Source organism: Corvus kubaryi, unplaced genomic scaffold (genome assembly GCF_017639235.1).
Source record: "Corvus kubaryi isolate FWS band 111438036 unplaced genomic scaffold, C.kubaryi_AGA036_p1.0 37341, whole genome shotgun sequence".
Lineage (NCBI taxonomy): Eukaryota > Metazoa > Chordata > Aves > Passeriformes > Corvidae > Corvus > Corvus kubaryi.
Window position 1 is genome coordinate 2,455,120 of NW_024581112.1, and position 21,533 is coordinate 2,476,652.

The 21,533-nt window shown below is 40.0% G+C and overlaps 2 protein-coding genes across 15 annotated transcripts in view; one reads left to right on the plus strand and one right to left on the minus strand.

Moving 5' to 3' along the window:
- The window catches only part of HHLA2 (HERV-H LTR-associating 2), a 51,342-nt gene extending 45,457 nt beyond the window's left edge, over window positions 1-5,885 (minus strand). For 7 of the 14 annotated variants that reach the window (XM_042031591.1, XM_042031590.1, XM_042031587.1 and 4 more), the window contains exons 1-5: window positions 5,733-5,884; window positions 4,640-4,859; window positions 4,297-4,352; window positions 1,815-1,908; window positions 369-689 (exon numbers count right to left, since the gene is read on the minus strand). In XM_042031591.1, coding sequence (XP_041887525.1) covers window positions 369-689; window positions 1,815-1,878 — 385 coding nt within the window. In that variant the 5' untranslated portion in view covers window positions 1,879-1,908; window positions 4,297-4,352; window positions 4,640-4,859; window positions 5,733-5,884. Of the gene's footprint in view, window positions 1-368; window positions 690-1,814; window positions 1,909-2,407; window positions 2,510-3,394; window positions 3,504-4,296; window positions 4,353-4,639; window positions 4,860-5,732 lie in introns of all 14 variants that reach the window. The other 7 variants (XM_042031593.1, XM_042031592.1, XM_042031598.1 and 4 more) reach the window with 7 other exon arrangements.
- A 77-nt stretch (window positions 5,886-5,962) lies between these two features.
- On the plus strand, window positions 5,963-19,256 carry IFT57 (intraflagellar transport 57). The gene is made up of 11 exons (XM_042031584.1): window positions 5,963-6,170; window positions 7,518-7,680; window positions 8,825-8,943; window positions 9,849-9,939; window positions 11,859-11,927; window positions 12,470-12,592; window positions 14,670-14,741; window positions 15,336-15,467; window positions 16,379-16,441; window positions 18,211-18,277; window positions 18,814-19,256. The coding sequence occupies exons 1-11, from the start codon at window positions 5,992-5,994 to the stop codon at window positions 18,990-18,992; spliced, it is 1,257 nt and encodes a 418-aa protein (XP_041887518.1). The 5' UTR covers window positions 5,963-5,991; the 3' UTR covers window positions 18,993-19,256.
- Window positions 19,257-21,533: the final 2,277 nt, after the last annotated feature.

Genomic DNA, 21,533 nt, shown 5'->3' on the forward strand with positions numbered 1-21,533 from the left:
ATACCATCTGGGAGAATAAATACAGCTGAGAACAAAACTTAATCTGTGTTTGATTTCAGAAGAAAACACAGCTACTTACAATGCCAAGATTTGTACTGTTCTGAGAAACCACATTATGTATACCACGTAATTACCCCTTAGAAATCAGGGTGCAATAGGTTATGAAAACAAGTGCTGCACTATAATTTTCCAACCCGTGTTATGACATTTCACCAGAGAAAAAAATTGCTTCATAACACTGTCAGGCCCAAAAGGTACTCTGCTGGGTTGGAGGATTTTGATTCCATAGGAGAAACAACACAAGAAAATCTGTTGGTGTCATCCCATTTGTGATGGTGCAATCCAAGGATTTTTGATGTCTTACTGACCCCTTACGCGTAGCAGCACTTCCACTTCTGTTCCATCTTGCACTGTTCCCACATAGCAAGTGTAGGAGCCCTCATCAGTCATGGTCAGGTTACTAAGTTTCAAGGAGGCATTTCCACTAGGGATGTTCTCATGGAAAAGGTGTGTTCTGAGTCTGTAATGTGGATCTTGTTCTTCCAACTGATCCTTCTGCTGGTAGTAACTGTGCACATTTTTGTTCTCTTTGCTCCAGTGAATTACTTCATCATGCCCAGGTGGGAAACGACAAGGGAGGATGCAATCCTTGGAAAACAGCCCTGTTACTTCTTCCTGTTCTGTAAAACCTGAAGCCCATAAGTACAAGTGAGTAACTTTAATCCAATCTACAAGTATATTTCTGCCCTTCTTTATCCCTGACAAAAAAATGCTCTTGCAAGCAGCACATCCCTATCAGGTGTGCCACCATCACTTTCATGGCTTTTCTGTTACATGAGTCTCTTGGGACAGCAAAGGTCTCCATTCAGTTTAATCAGGATGATAACACAGAGCTCTGCTCTTTGAACTTCTAACCAGTTTAAGTAGAAATCCCAAGTAAGCACCTACATATTCAAATCAGCACACCACCACCTTACCACATGAGCTTCAAACGTGTTTCCACATCCTGAACCACATCTTTTCCTCCTTGGACTTTAAAAACCTTTTGAACTGCAGCTTCCTACATGTTCAAACCTTCACAGTGCTGTGCTGCAATGCCCCATGTTACCAGCCACCCTCACATAGTGCCAAGCAGTTGTACCATAACAGGGAAAAACGACATGGTGCTGCAACTGACAGAAAGGACAGAACTTCTTGAAACAGCTTTGCCAACACAGACAGCGCCAGGAAGTTCTGTCCCAGCCACTTGAGATAATTAAGGCGTGCATTCCACAAATTCACAGAACTGGTAGCATCTCATTTCTGTCAACATTTAATTAGGCCTTGCTAGCATAAAAGAGCAATTTAAAATTCATCTTTTAAAAAACTGACTGCATTGGCTTAGCATTGTCACGTGGACCTTCTTGGCCAAGGTCAGACAACCTGTTAGGCTGGTAGTGAGTGCCCAGGGGCAGCTGCCTTCTCAGAAACTCTGATGCCCTCTCCAGCTCATCTGGCAGGACAATCCAAATGACTTTTCCTTAGGCTTCTCAATGCAAAGTCAGCCAATTTGCTGCAAACCATTTTCAGTCTGAACTGAAAAGCACTGCCTGCTGAGCCGTGGGGCAGGAACATTGGCAGGTAACAGTCTGGGGGCTCAATGTGCCCAATGGCCACAGCCATCCATGCAGCCACCTTACAGTCTTTTGCTTCAGAAGTGTTTTACATTACCCAAAATCCAATCTTTACCATTAATACACCATGTTTGAATTCACTAATTCTCCTTAAAAATAAAAATAATAAAGAAGACCATTATTAGTAAAGCTAAGACATACCCCAAAGTATAGTGCTGATGTGAAATAAATAGATCATAAGAGGTGGTATGTTCTGTCCCTTCATGTCTTCGTTGGTTCACAGACTCACATCACACTGGCAAAATAAAAGCAGGGGAGAAAACATGCTTAAAAGCAGGTAAAAGACATGCCCATATCATAAAATTTCCTTTCTACAGTTTACTAAGGACTATAGGCCCTTGTATCAATTTTTTTGTTTGCAACAGACTTGGTCCAGATTTTTGACCTTAAGGTCATTCATTATATGATCCTATGCATTACATAATGGTTGAGGCCCTCTCATTACCTTGTAGCCCCTTGCAGATTGATACTTTATTTTTAATATATAGAAAATGTTTACTCTCAGTGTTGTTGCAGGCCTAAGGAATATTAGGCTTCATCATTCCTGAACAGGACACAAAGGACAACTGGTCAAGTAAAATTTGCAAAACGATCCAAGATGTTCCTTGTCAAACCTGATTTTCTTTACTTCTTAAAATATATTTCTGATTACTGCAATATTTGACTTTCTGGGGTGGGAAATTTGACTGCATTTGTAAATATTGCAGATATAGAGAACTTTTTACACTTTTTACCCTTTCAGAAATGCGTGCATGGAAATCTAGGGTAGGAATGCGAAGGAGGAGGAGGCTCTCTCATCATGTCTTCTGTTTTGTCAGATAGCGATGAACTGGAACCTCTCATGCATAACAGAAAAAGAATAACCTTATTGTAACTATTACCTGAGTGAAGGAAGAATGCAGCCTTACTATCCTAAAATACAGCATACCCCAGTGGAAAAATTATCTCATGAATCAAAGAACTTGTAAAGACTTTAAAGAATTTTCCTAGTACTTTCTGCCTCCCCAATAGGCAGATACAGGTACCATTTTTAACTGACACAGGACATGGGTTTAGCCAGACTTGCTAGCCAGACCTTTTAGTATTAATGAGTAATTCAACTGGTTTGTGACACTGTATTTGATGTGGATGTGAATCTTAAATCCCAAAGATTTTTGAGTATTATTTCTTTTGAAAAGGTTGTGTGATTGTCTTATGTATCTCACTATTCTGTTAGGAGAAAAACCAGAACAAAACAAAAAAAACAACAGAGGCACCAAAACATTAAATCTGAGACAGAACTGATGCCATGGTAAAATAAAAATTTATGATATATAATTTTGCTCCATGTCAGCAACATTTTCCAGTATCTACCTTCTTTTCCCCTTGCATTAGCAAGTGGGGTACATCACCTTTTACTGGATTTTTTGCTCATTTACCTATCACTTCCAACTTGATCAACACAATATACTGTGCTTCATGTTTGAATTTCAGAAACTGCCATCAATGCTGTACATCCCTTAGTGAGGGATCTGCCAAGTTTAATTGACTGTCGCCTTTCACTGGAGGTTATGCTCTGAGAGTAACATGGTTACAGTGCTACCTCAATCAATGCTGTGATGCATTTGGGGGCTCCATGGACAGTGCACACTGCCTCCCACCTTCCAGCTGTACCCCATAACCCTGCTCCAAAATACAGAGCTACAACTAGTTAGCTGAAAATTTTCACGTTCAGCACAAACCTTAGCTTTGGATCTTCCCATTGTAGCATGCTGAGAAAAATGTATGCTGCTCTGTAGAAAAATCTGAGGAGTGTAGGCTCTGGCCAGTCTTTTCACCAAGTCCTGGGGTCTTACAGGAATAAAGTATATGAATGCTGATAGAGCCACACTGCAAAGTACTGAACAAACAAGCTTTTCCTGTTTGTCACAGACTTAAGTGGCACAACCAAGAAATCATGCCCTAAGGCTTTGTAATGAAATATCAATATGAAATTATGTATAGAGACAGTGTACAACTGGAATTAAGATCACTGTAGTCATGATAATTACTGATGCTCTAGTTTTCAGGAGAATTATTTCATACAGAATCACCACAGGTGCAACTGGAAAGCAGCTCAGCCAGGGTTTCTTGAGAGCAAGGCAAGGTGCTAAAATGCATCTCCAAAGACATACTGAACAGCTCAAATAGTGGTAGGGAGAATGCTGGATTTGCTTTGGCCACTACAAGAAAAGAACACATGCTTTCTTTTTCTTCTGTTAATCAGCAACCAAACTGTATCCAAGTTATTTCCTCATCTTTGAGCTCTGCATTCAAGTTGAAACCTGATCAGAGCACTCCTGCAGCAAACAGCCATTGGGATTGGTGGCTGCCCAGTGTACTTTCCTCTGTGACCTCTTCGAGAGCAGACATGCATATTGAAATATCCTCTTTTCAAACCAAATTTATTTATTTATTAGTACAAAGGATTCTGATTAACTCCTTTTCAATGTAACTTAGCGACAACACATTTCAAGCATACACACACTTAAGAGGATTGGGAAATATCAGAGGATTTCCATTTTTAGCAACAAGCAAACAAGACAAACCAACATGTAAAAGTCTGAAAAACACATGTTAATCACATACTACTAAAATCTCTTACCTACCACAATGATACCAGCTTTCCAGAATTTCTTCACCAAACCTTCAGAGGATTTCCTGCAGTAAAAAAAGAGAAGTAATTCTCTGCCTCCCCACACTGAAACCCTTACAACTTAAATGCTAACTTCAGTTGCTGAGGAAATACTCCTAAGGGAAGAAAGTTTCCACAATTTGAACATCTCTCCCTGTTGAACTTTGCCTCACTCCAGCTGCACTCTCAGCGCCCCACCCGCACGGCACAGAGCTCAAGTAACTAACAAAGTTAATGCCAGTCAGGCATGAGCAGGGAAGCGCAGCTGTTTCTACACTAAGACTGTGATTCAACACACACGAAGCTTTCACACCTGCTGCGTTCCCTTCTTCGGGCTTAAAAAAACTTCTTCCCTTAACCACTTCTTTTGCCTGGCTTGGTTGACCAAACCCAAAGATCCGGCAAGCGGTAATAGGAAATGAGTTCCCGTGACAAATGCGATGCTTAGAGCACCCACGCTGCCCCTCGGAAATGCGCTCGGGCGCCGCAGCGACGGCCGCAATTCTCTTACGGGGTAGAGCGAGGTCACATCTCTGCGGGCACAGGAGAACGAGAACGTAAGGTAAAAGTAATCATGACACTCTTCTCAAAAAGCTGGTAACCTGAAACAAGAAGTAGGTGCCTAGGGCTGCCTGCAGGGTTAGGTAATTATTTTCTAACAATGTTTTAACAGTGACTTACTTTCTCTGGACAATTCCAGACTTGTGTGTGCCGTCTGGTTTCCAGAAGAACAGAACGACTCAAGTGTTTTCGGGAAGAGGGTTTACAAAAAACCCCAGAGTGCAGGAAGAAGTGGCAAGAAGGGGTGCCTCTCCTCAAAGACTAGCTGGTGCTAGCAGTACACAGGCGAGGTGTGTCTTGCATTCACAGAAAGAATCATTTCCTGAGATCATCAAGTCCAGCCTCTGACTGATGAGCTTCTCAACTAGACTATGGCATTAAGTGACATATCCAGTCGTTTCTTGACCACTTCCAGGGATGGTGAGGTCCCTGGACAGCTCATTGCAATGCTGGACAACCCTTTCAGTAAGGAAACTCCTCCAATATCCAGTCTAAACGTCCCCTGGCGCAGCTTGAGGCTATGTCCTCTTGTCCTGTTACTAATGAACTGGGAGAACAGACCAAATCCCACCTGGCTACAACTTCCTTTCAGGGAGATGTAAAGTGGTAAGGTCTTTCCTGAGCGGCTCCTCATGGGAACTGCACTTCAGACCCTTCACCAGCTCCGCTGCCCTTCTCTGGGCGCACTCCAGCACCTCAGTATCTGTCTCGTTGGACACAGCACTCGAGGTGCCTCACCAGTACCGAGCACATTCCCGGGAGCTGGAGCTTCCCCACCCTGCCCCACGGCCCGCCCAGCCAGCACCCGCGGCCGATGCTACAGCTCCTCGGCTGCCGACACTTACTTTTCCGCACATGCAGCTGCACAGCACCGCGCCTCAGCCCGTGAGCTACAGCCGCTGCCCACTCCGGACCTGCAGGGAGCCAGGCGTTCTGAAGTTTGTCTTGGGGAACGGGGAAAAGAACGGGACAAACTTTGAACGAAGAGCTCACGTAAAGCTCCTCTCCTCATCAGTGGGCACATCAAATTTCGTCGGCGCATTGGCTGTGGGGCCGCTCCGGCACCGCCCCGGGCCCGCCTCTGTTGCGTGGCTACCAGCAAAGATGGCGGAAGAGGGCGCTGCGGGCCGGCGCGGGGAGCGCAGCGAGGAGGGGCCGGCGGAGCGCGGCCCCGGCGCGGCTTTTCACGTGTTCGTGCTCATGGAAGACCTGCTGGACAAGCTGAAGCTGCTGAGCTACGAGGAGGAGGCGCTGCGGCGCCACAACATGCGGCCTCTCTCCAGGTGCTCCTGGCCCGCGCCTCCTCCTCGCCCGGAGGGCGCGGGCGTGGCCGCGGGCGGGGGGCGGCGGGAAGGAGTCCCTGCGGGCCGCCAGAGCCTAGCGAGGGAAGGCAGGGCCCGCATGGCAGGATGCCTGGCTCAAGGGAAAACCGGCCAGCTGCAAAGCGTGTGATCTGAAAGCTTTGAAAACGCGAGGCCCCGTGAAAGGCCGAGATGTGATAAGTAAATAGTCCCTTGACCTTCCCTGTCCCCGGCAGGTACTGGATATCTGCATGCCAGGGTACCTGTGCAAAAAACAATTCTACCTATTCTGCAGAAAATAGTTCTGCCTAATTTCTTAGTTATTCTAAATAACTCTTAAGTTTCTTGAATTGAGAACAGCTGTTTGGGGGGTATGTATTTTTTGTAACCCTTTGACCCTTTACAAAAAGGGTGTTGGACCTGCTGTTAAGCCTGCGGTTTCATATCCAGTACATATTTGTTTCATATGTAATGTCTTTTATATATTTTTTTTAAATTATAATGGGAGACAGGAAGCCTGGGAAGCAGGACCAATGTGGTCCCAAAATCCACCTGCCCAAATAACTTTTAAATCCATCTGTCACTTTCAGCCAGGCTCCACAGTAGAGTGTCACAGAATTAAGCTTCTTATAAGCAACAGTTTGGTAAGGGAGTCCAAGTTATTCCCTTTTTGGGAAGAAGGCTCGAGGATGAGCACAGTGGCTGTAAGTTGGCTCTAGCCTGCTGTTGAACCATTGGAATGTTTGAAGCAGGGCGGCAAGCCTTTGTGTACCATAGCGAGTAGCTGTGTCTGTGAAGGAAAGCATTTGGTTCCCAGTATCCAGTGTGCATGTAATTTATACTTTGGGGGGAATAACTGACTGTGGTCTGGTTTTATGGACTGAATTCTTGTTAGGACTACATATTTGAATTTGGTATGATCCAGAGCAGATCTGGATTGTATTAGTTGCTCTCCAAAGCAACCCAAGGCACAGTAGGTAAGGACAGTTGGAAGGATCACTTCAAAATATGCTCCTGATCTGAGCTGAATTTGCAGATGTATGAACACCATCTTCTTGTCTTCCTTGAGGAAAGTGTGAAGGAGAGATAGTTTGGGGAACTTGGCAGCCAAGTCTCATGTTGACTAATAACTTACTCAAAGCTGTGAACTGGGTGTCAAAACTTGGTCTGCTGTGGTTTTGTATGAAACTAGACATCCTGAATTTAGTTCAGGTGGGTTGCTCACTGAGAAATCGGGTAAAGAAAGTGCTCTGTAGCCCGTGCTTACCTATAATGTTGTAAGAGCTCCAGAAGCTCAATATATGTACCATTTGTCCCCTTTTTAAACAGGCACTACTTTGCCCTGCCCACCAACCCTGGTGAGCAGTTCTTCATGTTCTGCACGCTCTCTGCGTGGCTGATCACCAAAGCAGGACGTCCCTTCGAGCAGCCACAGGAGTACGATGACCCCAATGCAGTGATTTCAAACGTGCTCTCAGAACTTCGATCCTTTGTGAGTGTCACACGGGCTCTTTTCCCAAGCCTATCGCAAACACCTGCATTCCCTCCAGAAATAACAGCAATCACACGCTGCTCTCCTGTTGGGTATGGCCCCAAGGACTGGACAGACTTTTCCTAGCTAGAAGTTTGTACTATGTTACTTAGTCGGAAGTCTACATAGGCTGCACTTGCTTGCTAATTTTTTTAGCACTACAAAAATGGTCTTATAAATTATTCCAGTTAGTTTTGTTCTACAGGCTGTAAAATGGATTAAATGAGGCTTACCTTTTGTAGTGGCACATATACTGTTCATTTATACTAGCATAATTTACAGAGATTTTACCTGGAAAGTTTACACAGTGTTTGTGATCCTGCTCCTTCCAAAGTCAATGATGTAATTCATAGTGTAGGAAGTAGTTTAGAATAGTGTTCATGTTGTCTTCTTTTTTTCTATTTTTTTCTTTTTTCCTCTCTCTCTTTTTTTTTTCTGTTTTTTTGGGGGGTGGTTGTTTTTTGTTGTTAAGGAGTTAAAGGTTGTATAAACTGCCAGGAACTATTGGAGGTTTTTTTTTTTTTTTAATTAAAAAAAAAAAAAAGAAAAAACCAAACCCCCAAAGGTCAGGAGACTATATCAACTGACAAGATGTATGATCCTATGGAAGATTATACTGTGGTGCAGCTGTGAATGATGTTAGGAACACTGTTCTCTAAAGGAGTTAAACTGTAACAAACTACTCTGTTTATTCTGCATGACAGCAATAAATTAAAATATTTTATAAACTCTGGAGCAAACAGGGCACTGTTGAAAAGTTGGTAGTTAAGTCTCAATGCTTGAGTTTCTCTATAGCTGTTCTTACCTTGCCAGCTTTGTCACTCGTGTGCTTGACCATCCAGCTCCCTTGTGGCTTCTGACTCTTCTGCTCCCTGGGAGTATTCTCTTACCACGTGCTTAAAATTTCTATGCTGCATCTGTTCCTTGGCTTCATCTGGTTTTCCTTCTGTTGCCTGACTGGAACTGCATAGGAGAAAATGTGAATTGGCATTAATAAAGTCTTCATACACAAGGGACACTTTGGTTTTACTGTACAAAAACTTAGCTCCCATGAGGAAATTTGGGTTGTTAGGCCATTAGTAAACAGCCTATCTCTTTATTTTAGGGAAGGCCTGTGGATTTTCCTCCCTCAAAATTAAAGACAGGTTGTGGAGAACAAGTGTGCTATGTTCTTGATTGTTTAGCTGAAGAAGCCTTGAAACACACTGGGTTTAGCTGGAAAAGGTACGGTACACTTCTAAGCATCCTCCCTTATGCATTGTTTTCCTGCAAACAGATGTAAGTTGTAACGGTAAAACAAAACATAGGAATGACTAAAAATGTTTTACTTGACGTTTCATGAGATGGAAAATTCAGCTAGGCTTGAAGCATGGAGACCAATTAATTCCTAATGCAATTTCACACAACTGGCCCATTACCAGCAAGGCTGAGTTTGGACCATTATAGACTTGGCTAATTAAGGTTTAATTGATGACCTTTTTTTTGTTATTTCCCTACGCATAGCTCCTTGTTAATCTGACATTTGAGTTGAAGCGTTTAATGTCCTTTTAGGTTCGGTCAATCAGTAATAAATTCCTGGAGTTACGCATGGTATGATCATGTTACAAGGAGACTACAGGAATTTTATTTAATCTGAAGGAAATTTTAGGACAAATTAGATGACAGATAATCTCAAGTATATGAAGATGTCTTTGAAAATGTTCTTTATTTCATTCTTTCCCTCTGATGGGTTTTGAAACGGATATAGCAAAGTAATTTCTACCTTGGAAATATTTTACTGTTACTTCTGTCTAGTACACAAATTCCACTGTAAATTGAAAATAAGCCTGCGGTGACTTGCACTTGAATTTTAAGAGCTTAGACCAAGAGAGAAAAAACCCAAAATTTACTTCCTAGTGTCTTTGTAGTGTGATTGTACTGTACTGCTTGGCATAGTAAATAGCCTTTACTTTTAAGACTGTCCAAGATGAAAGAGACTTTAAAGGCTGTGTGTACTTAAGTTGTGAAACACTAATTGCTGACTAGGTATATTCCACATCATCCATTCTTCTCATGGAATGTTTTGTTTGCAGAGGTATTTACAATTTATTGTATTTAAAAGTTCTGCTGTTCTTTGAATTAAATTTTAGGCCAGCATATCCAACAGAAGAGCCAGAAGAAGAAGAAATAACAGAAGATGATGCAGAATTGACACTTAATAAACTGGAAGAGGATGTTGCAGTAGGTTTATTTGATTGGTTTTGATTATATTAGTATTGGTCAATTACGAGGAAATTTTTATTCACTGTTCATTTTTTTTGGCATTGTTTAAGAAGTCTTTTCTATTAGCTGTTCAAGTTTTTTCCTGGGACTCCATTTCTGCATTGTCAGATTCTCTGTAGAGTTTTTTGTTGCTTTTCAGATAAGATTAACTCTTCAAGATAGAGCATGTGTTCTTAGGTACAGTGGAATCTAACCATGCATTTAAAACACAGGGATTCAAAATTGTTTCTTTTCTATTGATACAAGCTCTTGTTGTTAAACTAAAGGTTCAAAAAAGGAAAACAGTCAGCTGTCTCTTCTTTTCTGTATCCTGTTAAGGTCTAAGCTGCTTAAATTGGGAAGTGGGGGATGAAACAGTTAACTAAAGCACAGTTGAAATCCTTCAAAGAACCTCTGGGTTTGCTCTCAGGTATTGTCCTAGGCCATGATTTTCACAACTAATGTGTTCTATTAGCTCTTTGGAATGTGTGTGTGTTAATAAAACCACTGAGGTGTTATTCTCTTACTAGGTATTTCATTATCAGGCAGTTTATACCAAAAGGATACTCGCTTTTTAGAGCCCCTAGTGGTTCTACAGGGATTAATTACATGCCAATGTAATTTTTTTTGCCCAGTCCATTGTTGCTGCCAGTATATTGATATTAGCTGTATATATAATTGAATTTAGCAGTATTTCCAGCAGTTAAATGTTAATAATGATGTTCTTTGATTTTGATTCTTCTGAATAAAAATAATGAGGCTGACAGAGACAAGCCTTGTCCTGTAAATCTTGGGGAATCAGGTAGCCTGTACTAGGTGGCCAGCAGTAGGCAGTGAGGCTGGGTGTGCAAGGAAATCTGCACAGTTTGGTTTCTCAGTTCTGATAACCAGTCTTCTTGTTCTGGTGGTATGTTCTTTTAAGTGCTGCATAAATATGTATTGTCCATTTAGCAAAAGATAGTCTCAATCTAGTCCTAATTTCTTGCAAGTATTCAGGGAACTTGGGGTCAAACATGCCAGAAGAAAATAGTGGTCCCTGTTAGTTAAAAACTGGGTAAAGTAGAGGAAAGAGAAATAAACTCCAAGATTTTCACTGAGTCTTGAAGCAGTCTTCCCTAAGACCTGTGTTATTGCAGCTTTTGTGATTTGTGTAGAAAGGAGGTGGATGATGAAATTTCACTTTGGTGGAAAAGATAGTCAAGAGGGGGACAAGGTGTAATAAGGGTGAAGTGTGTGGGTGATAAAATGGCAGATGAAATACAGAATGAAGGCTAATGCACGGAGAAAGCATCTTTACTTATGGGTGATGGGCTCTCAGCTGATCATAGTCACAGAAGAAGGGAATTTTGAGACTGTAACAGAGAACTCTGTAAATATGTGAGCAGAGTGTGTGGTCTCATAGGCAAGAAAAAAATCAATTGCCTCAATTTCAGTTGTGTTATTCTGCACTTAAGATGTGGCATCATTCTGCAACTCCCAGATCTTCAGTGCAAACATCTTGAAAGCTGTGTTGAGATCTGGTTGTGGTTTGGTTTTTGTTTTGATGTGGTTTTATTTTTAAAGTAAAGCTTTAAGAAACACAAAAAATCAGTTACCATACAACTACTGATAATGGGCCATTTGATGTCAGAGGCCTTAGGCTTAGAGTTTGGGTTTGGTTGGTCGGTAGATTTTTGAAATACTGTGGCTGTCTGAAGGAAATGGGGGAATAGCTTTGATCTTTCAGCTTGTCCCAGGTATTATGTCTCTTCATAAGCTCCATATCATGAATTCTCCATGTCTTGTTTTGTTCAGAAGTATGGAACTTAATACTCCTTGGTTTGTGCTCTTGCAAAATAAAATTATGGAGAAATACTTCAGTAAGTATTGCACAATCTTACTTTGCAACTTCTCTTAAGGAAGAAGAGTCAGACAACGAAGAAAATTATATTGACCTGAATGTTTTAAAGGCGCAAACGTACAGATCAGTAAGTTGTTACCCATCAGTCCTCTCTTGCGAGATTTTTACATCTGTAGCAGTAATTTGTGTCTGTTGGATTTAAGTCTAAAAATCCTTGTATAGTCTTCACTTGAAAAAACACCCCATCTGAAATGAATCAGTTTATTTTGAAAGAACAACATGCAGCCAGTTTCTAAACTGATATCACTGAAGGGCTACTGGGAACATTTGCAAGAAATTTTTTGCAGAGACTTCTAGAGAAACATGGTATTAGTGTCATGAATATGTTTTAATCCCACATGCATACACCATGTCTGAAATGTATTATAATTTCTTATCATATACATTCAATTCTCTTCAGTTTTAAGTATGATGAGAAGATATATTTAATTTAATTCCAAATCTTTATGAATTCAAAGAAAGCTATTAAAGAAATCTGTTACATCTGTATCATTCTGGATATAAATATTTTTCTAATATTAACAGTGTAAGCCGTTATAGTGATTTCTAACAGTTCTCACTGTGCATAACAATGATATTTTGTGGATAAACTTTGGGATTTTTACACAGAACATGAATGACACTGCAAAGCAAGAAGAGATTTTACAGTCCACAACAGATGCAGCAGAGTGGAATCTGGAAGTGGAACGTGTGCTTCCACAGCTGAAAGTCACAGTCAGGACTGACAATAAGGTATGGAAGAATGGATTTGCCTGTGTGCACATGGTGATTAAAATGTGATTTCAGTCAATGCTGTTTACTTTCTGTTTGCTGTTTTTGTTTTTTGTCATGCCAAGACTTGTGAGTAATAGGCTCTCCAGTGCTATCTTGTCTGAACCTTTGTCACTTACTTTGACCCTAGAAGCAATAATTTTCAGTAAGGTGTTTTTTCAGTATTTTTTTTTTCCTGCTGCTTACAAGGCACCTTATTTCTGTATATTTATTCAGTGGAGATTGTTTTCAGTCCTCTGACATTTCCAGTGTATTCACACTTCTAAAAAATTATACCCTCAGTTTAACTTTAACTGAGTTTAACTATTAAAACATCTTGCTGGAGGAGAGCTGATGATCTTACCTTTCAACTGTTCCATTTTTAAACCACATGAAAGGCTGATTGTATGGAATTCCTCTTGCTGAACTTTACATGACAATCAAGTAGGTCTGTACCCTGATCTAGTCATCCTGAACTCTCCTTATGTTTAGTGAAAAGAAGTGAGCACTTTTTCAACTGATTTTGTTCACCATATCCAGAAAACTGTCTCAGGATGAAATTCATCATGTCTTAGATCTGTGTATTTCTCTCCACAGTCTATTTCAAGGAGTCTAGAATGAGCAGCTTAGAAGTAGGCATCTGTCTTTGGCAAGTCCAAACCTAGGAGCTGCTCCTGGCATTGCCATAAGCATTCTTTATAGGAGCTTGTGTAGCACATACAGATCAGTGCAGTATTGAAATTGTTCATTTGCAGTGACCCAGCTGGTTGGGGGGTTGGAGCAATCTGCAGCACTGATACATCAGTACAATACATACACATGAATACAATGAAAGGTAATTATCTTGCCAAAAATAGGGGAAACCCTCAACTGTCTGCTTGCCTGTCTTACACCATATTGCATTCTACTGTGTGAAGAATTGCCTGGTTCGACCCACTCTGCTGTGATCCTCAGCAAGCCCATCTGTTGCACAGAACATGATGCTTGAGTCTCACAGGGACAAATTAAAACTTAATAAAGACATACATGAAAAATTAAAGCCACTGTAGGATCTGAGGTTTACTAGCTTCCAGCTTAATGCACCATCTCTTGGCCTTAAGGAATATGTCAAAATGAACATGAAAAGAGCATTATTCTTTTTCTAGCTTCTGTGCTTTCAGAAATAATTGGAGAGAAGTGTTTGACCTTTTTCCATTCTACCAGAAAACATCATACTCTGTTTCCTAAGCTGTGCATGTAAGCATATTACCAGGAGAGTGTTCATGATTTAATCAATGGCATTAGAAATTACAACTTATTGTAAAGTCCTGGACAGAGATGGGGGTGGGTTGTGTGTTGTTTTTATTAAAACTCTGAAGTTTGGCAAATTGTGAACAATTGTCACCAGACCACAAGTCTCCTGCAAACCTGAAACACAGCGGAAGCACATTTTCTCTACTGGCTCATTACCTGGCGTGCAGTGCCAATTCACAGCACCTTTCCTCAGCCCCTATCCCTGAGTCCATGTAGGTTCCCTAAGATCTAGAAGTTGGAAATAATTTTTCCCCCTTCTAATTGAATGCCATTATCAAAACCAAGTTTTGGTATTTCTGCCTCTTTCATTTCTTTCCATTCTTCTGGTAACAGTGAGGACTAAAATAGAAAGGAAAGAATGGATAGTCCAGAACTGGTAGGTGTTCAGCATCCAAAGCACTCATTTTGTCTAAGAATAAGCTGAGCTAGTGCAGCTACAATCAATATTTTTAGTATTTGTGCACAGAGTGGTTTCTAGCAGAAATAGTTCCATGAAGATCAGACTCTAAAAAGCATAGATGATACGGTATCAGTGAGGATGTCAGTGTTCGTTTATGGATCCGAGTGTCACATGTGACATTTAGGAGATTTAGAAATTGTGTCACATTGAGCCAGTGCCCCTGGCTATGAACATGGCAGTGGCAGGATGATACATGGCAGTAGTATAAGAGATCTGACCCTGCTTTGCATACCCACCGTTGTTGAGTAACCTCAAAAAGATAAAAGTTGCACTTACCTATGTTTTAATTTGTGATGTCTTTTTTAGGATTGGAGGATTCACGTAGATCAAATGCATCAGCACAAGGATGGAATTGATTCTTCTTTGAAAGAAACTAGGGTATGTCTTGTATGTACAGAATATTTTACTAATCTGTCAGAATTTTTATTTTTTATTTCATATGTGTTAAGAACTAAACTGGTCTTTTTTTTCTTCATTTTATTTGTGCTATTGCTGTAAAATTAAAAAGCAAAGATATGATAATGATCATTAGGGACAATGCTAGTGGCAAAATACTTTGTGGGAAAGCATTGTATGTGTGAGGATTAACAGGGCTGTCAGGCTCCAGTAATGAATGCGTTACCATAAGTACATCCTGACTACAGAGGACAAAATAGAATAATACCATCTGAAAGTGCTGTTAAAAACCCCAAAATACTCTCAAATACTGTTGCTAGAGTAACTTACTGACATTGACATTTGTAATTAATTGAGGAGGGGAGAGCAATGAAGCAGTAAAGACTGAAATATGTGTTTTGGAGGTGGGCAAACCAGAACACATTGGGAATAATTTTCTGTTGGCTAAACACAGCATTTCCATTCTATTCTTCTCTCTTGCTGTAGACTTCCATAGCCTTTCTTAACTACAACACCATTTTGATACTCTTTGCATACTGTCTGTATACTGTCAACCCACAGAATGTGATTTTCTAGGGTTACCTTGACAAACTCCATAATGAAATCAGCAGAACACTGGAAAAAATCAATAGCAGGGAAAAGTACATCAACAATCAGTTGGAGCACTTGGTTCAAGAATACCGTTCAGCACAAGCCTTGCTGAGTGAGGTATTGCTGATCTTTTGTTGTTGCCTTCCCCAGTGTTAGCTTGCTGTTAAATGAAGGTAGACACAAAGACAACATGGAGTGAGTTATCTATGAATTCTGCTGTTGGATATAAAGCAGAGGAAATGTTGATTGGCTGTCAAATTATATTCTTCCTAAGCTAAACTAGCAATTTTTTTTTCAACTGTTCTACAGGGGAAAATAGATGGTTTTTGCCTGAGTATTATGTATAGCTGTTGCCAGTCTTGAGCAGCTAGTAAATTGCTAGTTCTGCTTTCCCAGAAGTTCACATTTGTCAGGAGTGGAAAAACTACAGTTTCGGTCCAACATTTATCCCTTAGATTGAGTACTGGTGCTAACGTGCACAAAGCACTCTGATTACTTCTTTGCTTCATTTACTTTTTATGCCAATAGAGTGCTGAGAAGCTTTTTGATCCCCTGTTTAGGAGGCATTTTAGTCTGCCTTTTGGTAAGCCCTCCTGATTGTGGCCATGCTGACAATAAGACTAACAGAATTTGACCTCTGCACCTTCTGTTTGCGTTGTTGTTAAAGTATCTTCAAGACAGTAATTTACTGTTGATGAAGTATTATTCTGGATTTCAGTATTCAATCCTTTCAGCATTATGGCAGATTTTCTTCATGTTTATTTCCTTATGTAACTGATTAGAATGCATAATTCTTATCAAGTGTGTATTTGGTCTATTAAAATTTTGAAAACTGCTTTACATTTTTGAATGATAGTCATTACAGAGGCTGATGTTTCAAGCCTGTCCTCATTTGTAAACCTCACTCGGGCTTTGCAGAAGAGTTTCTGGAATTGGAACATCTGAGAACAAGTCTTGAAGTTTTCTCTGAGCTATCTGCATACATCTCTTCAACTCTGTCATTACAGCAAAGACATGTTTCTTTCCAGGCTAAAGAGAAGTACCAGGAGGGAAGTGGAGGAGTAACTGAAAGGGTTAGAGTGCTTTCTGAGGTAAAACGCATTTTAAAACAGTCTTCGGAGAGTTGGCATTTAGTGGTTGCAGTTTAATGAACCCAGTTCTTTCTGATTTGTTCTCATGTTAAAGTTTAATCTTTGTTTGGGGGAGATGATCCGGTCCAGTCCCTAAATTTTAAGGGCTGCCATTGATTTTTAACTCATGAAATGTGAGCTCAGTTTGTAAATGAAGGTAAATGTTCTTTATTTTGCTATCTGTGTCCTAGAATTATGGAGGATTAATAAATCATGCCCATAAATTCTTTGGAAGAAGAAAAATTTAACTCTTATTTTTAGTTGAAATTAACAATTTGAAATTTTTATCTTCCAGGCACTTAAAAGCAATATTTGACTAAATAGTAATTTTTTTCCATACATCAAATTATCTTATTACCTAAATCTGGTTTTCTGTTATGGGTTTTCTTTTTCCTTTATATCAGTGCTCTGACAAATTTAAATAAACATCTCCTGTCTCCTAACTGCCTCCACATGTTGAGTGTTTCATGGCATTTCATATAGAATTAAGGCCTGATTTCCAAATACTTCAATGCTTTGTTCACATAATTTTTTTTAAAATGTCTCTTTTTGGGCTTTAGAAACCAACTTTATTTATTAGGCAAAAAAGTCTCTGGAATAATTGCATAAAACAGATCACACAATAAGAATGTGTTGGAAATTACAGAACAAATTTGAGATGTTTTAGACCAGAATAGAATAGTTGAGTTGGAAAGGACCTACAGTGATCACCCAGTACAGCTAGGTACAGTAGGTAATACAGCGGTTTAATGGGAGTTTTCTAGCAAAGATTTCTGAGTGCATGAATTCTGCAGAATCAGAGCTTCTTTCTATTTCACTCTCAAGGAAGTAAGTTTGAAAAAGTGTTTTGTGATGACTTCAGATTTACAGAGTGTGCATTGGAAGCTGATGGACTGGTTAGTAATGGTGAATATGTTACTAGCTAGCATCCTTCAAACTATGTAGATGCAGTGGTGCATGTCTGAGATAAACCAGACACATTGGATGTCAGTACTGATCTGTTTTCAGTTGTGCAGTCAGACCTCAGCCCACTTGGCAATACCATTATCACTGCAGGTATGCAGTAACAATTCAGCAATGGTTCCTTTTTGTTACTGAAAAGGCTCATTGAAGCCTTAATGAAGGGCTGTTTTCATACTATAGACAAGAATACTGGCATATTACCTCAGCTGTACTTTAGAATCATGTATTTGCTTTTTCTCATTGTCTACCACAGCAAACTGGTTGCTAGACAGTGCTGAAATGCACTTTTGTTCTTCATACATGCATTTTACATACCTGTGCCAGTGGCAGCAGGCTGGACTGCTGCACCTTCTTTTGCTGCAGTGCTGTTTCTCAGGTTTCCAGTGCAACATGCTGAAGTCCTGATGCTTCCAGAGGGGCAGGTGGGCATGGTTATTTGGTGAATCTCGATCTTCAGGGATATTGGTTCCTATGTTCTTTCATCCAGCATCACACTGAAATACTTGCGTTGTTGTTTTTATTGGGGATGCACAGATTTGCAGTAACAGCATGGTGTTTGGTCAAATTGTTACTCTTTTTCTGTAATTTTTTATGACATTAATTTTGTTAAATTATAATTTTCTGAATGTTTGAAAAATTGTTCCTCTTTATATAAACAAGTAAGGTGGATTAGTTAATTTTTTTTTACTAAAGCAGTTATTCAGCAGAGGCTTTTTTCTAACTTGATATTCATCTGGTTTCATTAAGAAAAAAATATCTATTTTAAGATTACAGAAGCATTAGAGAAAGTAAAGCAGGAAACAGAAGAGAAAGGAAGCAGTATGACTGATGGTGGTAAGTATGTTTTTGTTTCAGACAACACACCCTTTTTCTTGGTGACAGTTTCATAATATGTGCTTCATTAAAGTAAGAATAAGAGCAATTACAAGAAGCAAAACAATGCAGCAGCATCATATTAGTGGGAAGGGAGGGAGTAGAAACAAAGTGTAGGGCACAAAACATTTTAATAGCTTTTCACAGGTAGGATGATCCCCTGCTCAAGGCGTCTTCAGTTCTCTACCAAACCTCAAGCCAGGTATGGGGATAAGGCTTTCAGCTGAGCAAAACACATCATTGAAAAACCTGTCTTAATGTTGATGCACATTTTTATGAAGCTGTTAGATGTCAAGAAGACAGCAAAATTGTCATTGCCTATTTCTGTCTTTAAAGTGTTTTGCATATTAAAAATGATGTATCAGTACAATCACGTCTTTAGAGTAGAACACCCTTTTGTTCATTCAACTCTTCAATTTTAAGGAGTGAATTACAGCAAACAATGCTTTTGTGTTAGGTGGCTGACAGAGTTGTACTGTTTATGCTTTTTTGGACAGCTCCTCTAGTGAAGATTAAACAGGCCTTAACAAAATTGAGGCAAGAAACCATTCAGATGGACATACAGATTGGTGTGATGGAACACACATTGCTCCAGTCAAAGCTGAAAGAGAAATCCAAAATGACTAGAGATATGCACGCAACAGCGATTCCAGAAGCCACAGTAGGTGCCTATTAAAATCGGTTGGACCTGACTTGGTTTGCCCAAAATGCAGTTTTCTACCATTTGCTTTTTTGTGAGTTCAGAGGTTTTTTTTTTGTTATTGGGGGAGGAGGATGTTATTTTTCCTTTTCCTTTTTAAGAAGATGCTTGTTAAAAGATGCGTGTTTTTAAGAAGTAATGTGCACACTTTAGACTTAAGAGGGAGCCATGTTTAGTTTTGTGCTGTAAAAATTTACTGCATATCTCTTCCAAATATACTAATAAATTCTTGTTACTGAAGATGTCTCTATTTCTTTGGAGAATGTAATGTAGTGTGAAAGTCTATAGAATGATGCTGACAGCCTGTAATCTTGATACTTAGCAGTGCTGAAAGGAAATTGCTTGCAAAAGACTTGAAAGGAAGGTAAAATGTCTGTTATCGCCACTTACATACATTTAGTATAAATTATTTAATTGATGATATTGAAATAATACAGCATTACCCTTTCTAACAGGCTGGGTCAAAACTGATACCGGCTTCAAGACTCCTCTAACAGTAGCAACAGTATCAAAATCTGTATAAGACCAAAGAAGGTGAAAAGTATTGTTTGGAAATTACTCTTGGCTTTCTAATTTTTTTCCATGTGCCATCACTGTTTCAGAGTCACTTTATATTAGCATTGGGTCAAATACTGCTTTCATATATAGTATTTAGTAGAGCTCTGTGGACATAATTTGGATTATTCTGATTTTCTGTTCTTGTGTCAGAACACCCACTTTTGATTTCTGTGAGGGAAATATGTTGCCAAATCTAGTTGAGTAATACAGAATGAGAAGAAAAATGTAGGAGGAAGGGGTTGGGAATGTAATGGCAACAGGGGAGCTTGCTTTGTCTTAGTAAATGTGTAGGTAGGGAGGGATTCTAGATGTTAGTGGTAATGAAGTATGGAGCAAAGAAATAACCTTATTAGAGTACTAGTATATCCTTTTGGTTCTGGTTGTTCATGAGCCATGAACAATATTGGTACAATTCCAGTGGCATTAAAATCCTCACCTAACCCTCTGTAGGCTATTCCATTCATCTGACAATTAACTTCTCTCACTTAAAGGTGAGCAGTATTTTGCAGAATCAGTGGATCAGTTCTGTGTCTGAAAGTCAAGATACTTGACACAGTCAGTACTATGAGCCAGTGTAAGTTTGTTGTGCTTCAGTATTTCATTTGCCAAAAAGAAAAAGCCCTAAACCCATTGGATTTTAATAAGTGAAAAGCTATCTGTAAATGTCAACTATTACAATTTACCTGTGCAAGCAACTGCTGAAAATCTCTATGAATCATGCTGGAAATCGGTTTCCAACTCCTTTTGCTGCCTACCTATATCCTCCCACATTCAGCTGAAATTAGAAAAGTTATTATTCATGTTCCCTTTGTTAGGTGCTGTTGCTACTGCATATTTACTTTAACAGTGGCTTTACTTCAGCTTAAGATAAAGCAACTCCCTTTTGCATTGCCTGCAAAGCAGCTCACTGACACTTTTGGATTGCAATGTTGCGTTGTGTAAATGCTATTTATGTAAATGCTTTCCTCAGAAACTCCTCCTTCATGCTAATATAACAAACATGATTAATCAAAAACCTTTCCTTATGAACTGAGCCTCTTATTCTATTAGAAGTGAATCTGTTAAGACAAGCATGGCCAAAAACCCTCTAATGTGACAAGACTCTCTGGAAGAAAAGCCTCCTTTGTGCCAAAGTAATTCTAAAATAGCGTGCTAAGTATCTGGAATTGATCTACATTATTTTTAACGGGACTGTCTGAAACTGCCTTCATTTAAGTAGAACACTTCTGTTGTTATCTCAGGAGTGATACATGGCCTTTGTCATCTGGCAAAGAGTGGCATTTGCTCCTTGAGACAGTAAAAGCACTTGACCCTGCTTTGAAAGCAGCCCTACTGATCTGGCAAGTGGCCACAGCACCTTCCTTAAAAGCAGAGGAGAGCAGTGAGGCCTGTCACAAGCAGCCTGAAAGGCCCTTCTGGAAAAGCAAAGATCTGTGTAATTATTCCACTGCTGAATCAGTGCAGGAAGCAGAAGCCACATTAAAATTAAATCACTTGGTTCACATTACTTCCTGCGCTGCTCATAATGCAGCGTCAGAACGGAAGACCAACAAAATAAAGATGTCCCTCAGGATGCACATAAAGCTGCTTGGTAAAAGGGTCTCTTTTCTTCTGGAGAGGATTTAGGAAAGAAGGATTATTCACAAGAGTTAACTTTTGTATATGGCTGTCCTCTTCCAAGGTCTCTTGACTTCTTCAGTTCTCTGGAACATCAGCATGGAGGCAAGGTGTCACCTAGAAGCCAAGTAGAAGCTGGCTGTAAACAGACCAAGAAATCATGCAGAGAGAGAAGGAAGGAGATTCATTTGCTCACTTTGGTTAGAGAAGCCATGGTCTTGTCCTTGCTGTGAGGACTACAATAGTTCAGTCTTGTATGTGGCCCCGGGAAGAGCTGACACTTGGCTCTTGGAAATATGTTGTTGAGGAAGGCTCATCAGTAGCCAGCTCGCTCTCTTGCAT

Bases quoted from the DNA above. Each gene is read 5' to 3' on its own strand.
- IFT57 (XM_042031584.1), top strand. From the start codon at position 5,992: ATGGCGGAAGAGGGCGCTGCGGGCCGGCGCGGGGAGCGCAGCGAGGAG. The intron at 12,593-14,669 runs GTATGGAAGAAT...TGTCTTTTTTAG, and splicing joins CAGTCAGGACTGACAATAAG to GATTGGAGGATTCACGTAGA. The intron at 15,468-16,378 runs GTATTGCTGATC...GTTTCTTTCCAG, and splicing joins CACAAGCCTTGCTGAGTGAG to GCTAAAGAGAAGTACCAGGA.